At 25.1% G+C, this 4,884-nt stretch overlaps 1 protein-coding gene across 5 annotated transcripts in view; it reads right to left on the minus strand.

The window, feature by feature from the left end:
* Positions 1 to 4,884, minus strand: part of LOC117178862 (vesicular glutamate transporter 2) — a 19,577-nt gene that overhangs the window by 7,505 nt on the left and 7,188 nt on the right. For all 5 annotated transcript variants that reach the window (XM_033370371.1, XM_033370374.1, XM_033370373.1 and 2 more), the window contains one exon: positions 2,183 to 2,288. In XM_033370371.1, coding sequence (XP_033226262.1) covers positions 2,183 to 2,288 — 106 coding nt within the window. The remainder of the gene's footprint in view (positions 1 to 2,182; positions 2,289 to 4,884) is intronic.

Raw genomic sequence — 4,884 nt, forward strand, 5'->3', positions numbered from 1 at the left:
ATGTGTGTATATATATATGTATATATATATTTTTTTTTGAAATGCATGATTACATTTGAGAATATTTGAAATACTGTGAAAATGTTGCATGAAAAAATGTAACTTTTGGATTTTCCATTATTTTTCATGCTGTAAAAATTTAATTTTTGATTTATCAATAAAATTCAAAAAATTGTCATGATAATCTTCTAGGACTTTTAGAAATGAAACTTTTTCTTCTCTTGCCATTTTTTCATATTGTCCGTTAATTGGCTTAAAAGCTTCATTTTCGTGTGTTTTTTGGAATTTTGTAAATGCTGTAACACTAATAATTTTTTATTTGATAAAAAAAGGCATTAGATCAATTGTTTGAATTTTTAAATAATATGAATGACCGTACAGAGAATTCATAAATTTTGAAAAAATGGTCTCAAAAATATTCAAAAGGTGCTCACTTTTTGAATTTTTATCTAAAATGGCTGGCTAACGAACATGACCTTTAGTTTAGGATACTAAACGAGTGTACCAAAACCAATTGAATAGATTATTTTTTTTAAAAGTTATCGTTCTCACAGAAAGACAGACAGACATAAAGGCAGACAAATAGACCTACAGATAGACACATTCATAAAAACCTGTTTTTCAATTTCAGGTGGTCTCAAAACGTGGACATTTTTTGTACTGTTAATGACGTTTTTCATGATTAAAGCCAAAAGTACGCATCCTATCAAAAAGTGATTGATAAAAAATTTGTAGACCTTTTTCGAATGCATAATTTTTGTGCATTCATCTTTTACCGTATTTTGCACAGTTTGACCGAAAATGTAATTTTTGGAATTTTCATTATTTTGTATGCTGTCAAAATTTGAATTTTCGATTTTTCAAGAAAATTCAAAAAGTTGATGTGATAATATTATAGGGCATTCAAAAAGCAACATTTTTGATTTTTTTAAAAGGGTCATTAGGATAAATTGTTCGACTTTTTGAATACTATGAATAAGCGTACAGAAAGTTTTAGAATTTTGAAAAAAGTGGTCTCAAAAATGTTCAAATTGTGCTCACTTTTTGCATTTTTATCGAAAATGGCTGGCTAATAGACTTCACCTTTAGTTCAGGACACTAAACGAGTGTACCAAAGGGCAATCTAATAGATTTTTTTTTCAAAAGTTATCGTGTTCACAGTCAGACATACAGACAGACACATTCGTAAAAACCTGTTTTTCGGATTCAGAGGGGCCAAAAACGTGGACATTTGACAAAAATTGCAGGGGGGGGGGGGGTCAAATTTTACACAAACTTAATACCTTCTTTGATGAGAATTTAGAAAAGGAAAGTTTCATGAAAACGGAGGCGAAAAACGAATTCTTGAAAAAGGGGAATGAAGAAAAATAAGGGAAAGAATCGGTAACATAGTTTATGAACACCCTCTAACGAAAATATTTATTTAATTAATATAGGGGAAACATTTCTACAGTGAATAATGCAACCTACAGTGAATAATTATTATTTAAAAATACTAATATATTTGAAATAATTAATGAAATTTAATTATTCATTGAGGCACTGTAGGTGCTCATAAATTAAAATTAAAATTAATTTTTTAAATTTTATTTGTGCTCTTAATTAATAATTATCCACTGTAGGTTACATTATTCACTGTAAAGAGGTCCCCCCAACGTTTAATTAAAAGAAATGCATTTAAAATTTTAAATAATAGTATAATTACAAATAATAATTCATTAATTATTTCGAAAATTGCAATCGATTCTCTTATGATTGATTTAATGATTAAATTCCCTATTTGATTTATGACATGGCTATATCAATATATCATTGGATTTTATTTGATTTACTGATAAGCGATAACCCAAGAGTAAAGCCACATAATAAAGATGGTACTATTAATTTTAATAATAGTAAACAATTAGTATTCTTTAGGTATCAGAAGTTATTATCTTCAGTACCTTTCTAAGTTCCTTTTTAATTTTAAAAAGATAAATAAATGTGAATATTATGAAATCTGTTATCTGGACTGATAAGATTAACCACAATTTCGCATGTTGCCTTTTTGTGTAACATGACTTCAGTCATTTTATTTTTTCTTGATGAATGTGATTTGTCTGGTACTATATCAATGTTTAATGTTAGACTGATTTAATGACTTGCAAATTTGAGAAAAATTATTTTTCAAATATACACATACCATATAATCCCGAGAATCGAAGTAACGTAAAAAGCAGACTGCCAATCAAACCAACTGATAACTAACGCACACAGTGGATAGGTGATTGCTGCTCCCACCGAACTTCCTGAAATCATAAAACATTTTGTAAATTATATAATTTTCATACTTTAATTCAAAATTTAAATTTAATTTAAAAAATTCAATAATATCATATAACATAAAAGATTTTGGTAATTTTTCATATATTTTAGCAGATTAAACAAAAAATGAAAAGTTTTTACAGAATTTCGAAAGTTTTCAAGAGGATACAAATTTTTCTCCACGAGATTTCTGAAATTATGGAATAAGAATATCTGAGGTTTTAAGGCAACTTTTCTCATCTTGCAGCATTTTTTCAAAATCTTAAGAAGTATGCGAATCATTTAAAAAGATATTTAGAAGTTCAGAAACAATTTCAAAACTAATTTGAAATTTAAATAGATTTGAAAGAATTAAAAATAAAATGTAGATTTTTGAAGATTTCTAAATGAAGTCTGGAAGCTGCTTAAGGATTTCGAAAATTTTCAAGATAATAAACGCAAATTTTCTTAAGATTTCTGGGCAATTATGTATGATTTTCGATTTTGAAAAATACATTTTTAAGCATTAAAGATTTCCAACATTTTCAAGAAAAAATTTGAAGGATTTTAAGGAAATTTTTCTTAATTTTGCATAGATTTTGACAGATTTAAAAAAAAATCAAGAGTTTTTAGAAATTTTTTAAAGGATTTAAGAGATAAAAAATTTCTTCGAAAGATAAAGAATCTCTAGGATTCCAAATTTTTATTCAGCATTGTTTTTAATTTTACGAAGAATGTGAATCATTCTAAGATACTTAGAAGATCATGATCAATTTCAAAAATAATTCACAATTTGAATACATTTTACAGAATTAAAATCAAATGTAAATTTTTAAAGAATTCGAACTGGGGTTTTGAAAATGTTGAAGGAGTTTTAACATTTTTAATAAAATAAACAAATTTTCTTAAAATTCCTGGATAATTTAAAAATGATTTTGAAAGAAATTGCAGAAAAGATAAAAAGATTTGAAAACATTTCCTAAGATTTTCCAAACTGATTAAAAAAGAATCTGCAAGATTCTGCGGCAATTTTTTTTATTTCGCAGCATTTTAAAAATATTTTAGGAGAAAAGCGAATCATTTTAAAAGATATTAAAAAGTTCACGAACAATTACAAAATTAATTAAAAATTTGATTAGATTTAAAAAATTATAAAGTATACATTTTTGAAGATTTTAAAATAAAATTTTGCAGCTTTTCAAGAATTTTGGAAGCTTTCAAGAGGATGAAAAATTTCTTCAAAAGATTAAAAAAAATGTTCCAAAAAAAAATCTCCAAGATTTTAAGGCCATTTTTTTATTTCGCAGCATTTTTCTCAATGTTAAGAAAAATGCGAAATATTTTAAAAGATATTTCGAAGTTCAGAAACAATTTCAAAAATAATTAAAAGTTTTATTATATTTACAAAAAAATTAAAAACAAACAGTACATTTTTCAAGATTTCAAAATAAAATTTGGAAGCTTTTTAAGAATTTTAAGACGATTTAAGAGATAAAAAATTTCTTCAAAAGATTTCGTAAATGGTTGTAACAGAATATCTCAGATTTTAAGGAATTTTTTTCTTATTTTTTTAATTTTAAGAAGAATGCGAATCATTTTATAACTTATTCAGAAGTTTAGAAGCAATTTCAAAAATGATTTTGAATTTGAATATATTTCAAAAAATTGAAAGAAATACCGATTTTTGAAGAATTCGAAAAAAAAAATTTTGAAGCTTCTTACGAATTTTCAAAATTTTTAAGATAAAAAACAAATTTTCTTCAGATTCCTGGGAAAATATTTAATTACTTTTGATTCTGAAAAATAAACGCTAAGAAAAATTAAAAATATTTCAACAAAATTAAAAAGAGTTGCAATGTTTTTGAAAAGAACCTGCTAGTTTGTAATGAAATTTTTTTAAGTTTGCAAATATCTTTGTAGTAGGTGGATAACAAATTTTCTTCGAAAAGTTTTCAGAATTGTTGTAAAGAATCTCAAAATTTTCAGGCAATTTTTTGCATTTCGCAGCATTTTAAAAATTTTAGGAAATATTCAAATCATTTTAAAAGATATTTAGTAGTTCAGAAACAAAAAATGAAAGATTGATTAGAATTAAAAAAATCAAAAACAAAGTTTACATTTTTAAATATTTTAAAAAATAAATTTTTGAAGTTTTTTAAGAATTTTTAAAGGATTCAAGAGATGAAAAATTTCTTCAAAAGATGAAAAATTGGGGACCCGTTCATTTTTCGGAACGGATAAAATTTAAGAAAGGTAAACTTTCAGAATGGGTTATAATACATAATGATAAAACTTAGGAATACCAAAAATTCGGAAAAAGGAATAAATCAGAAATCCAAAACTCTGAATAGTATTTATTCGGAAACCAAAGAAGCGGAATGGGTAAAAATTCGGAAACGTTAAAATTAGGAGGGTGAACAATTAGGAATAAATAAAAATACGGAAAGGAAAAGTTCGAAAAGTAGAAAAATGCGGAAAGTAGAAAAATTCGGAATAGTGAATAAATGTTGCTATTAGCAGGTCTATAGTTTTTTTATTTATGGTAGCATACAAATATTTATCACAGTAAATTTAAATAGCATATCATAATAAATTTATGAT

Source organism: Belonocnema kinseyi, chromosome 8, assembly GCF_010883055.1.
Source record: "Belonocnema kinseyi isolate 2016_QV_RU_SX_M_011 chromosome 8, B_treatae_v1, whole genome shotgun sequence".
Classification (NCBI taxonomy): Eukaryota; Metazoa; Arthropoda; class Insecta; order Hymenoptera; family Cynipidae; genus Belonocnema; species Belonocnema kinseyi.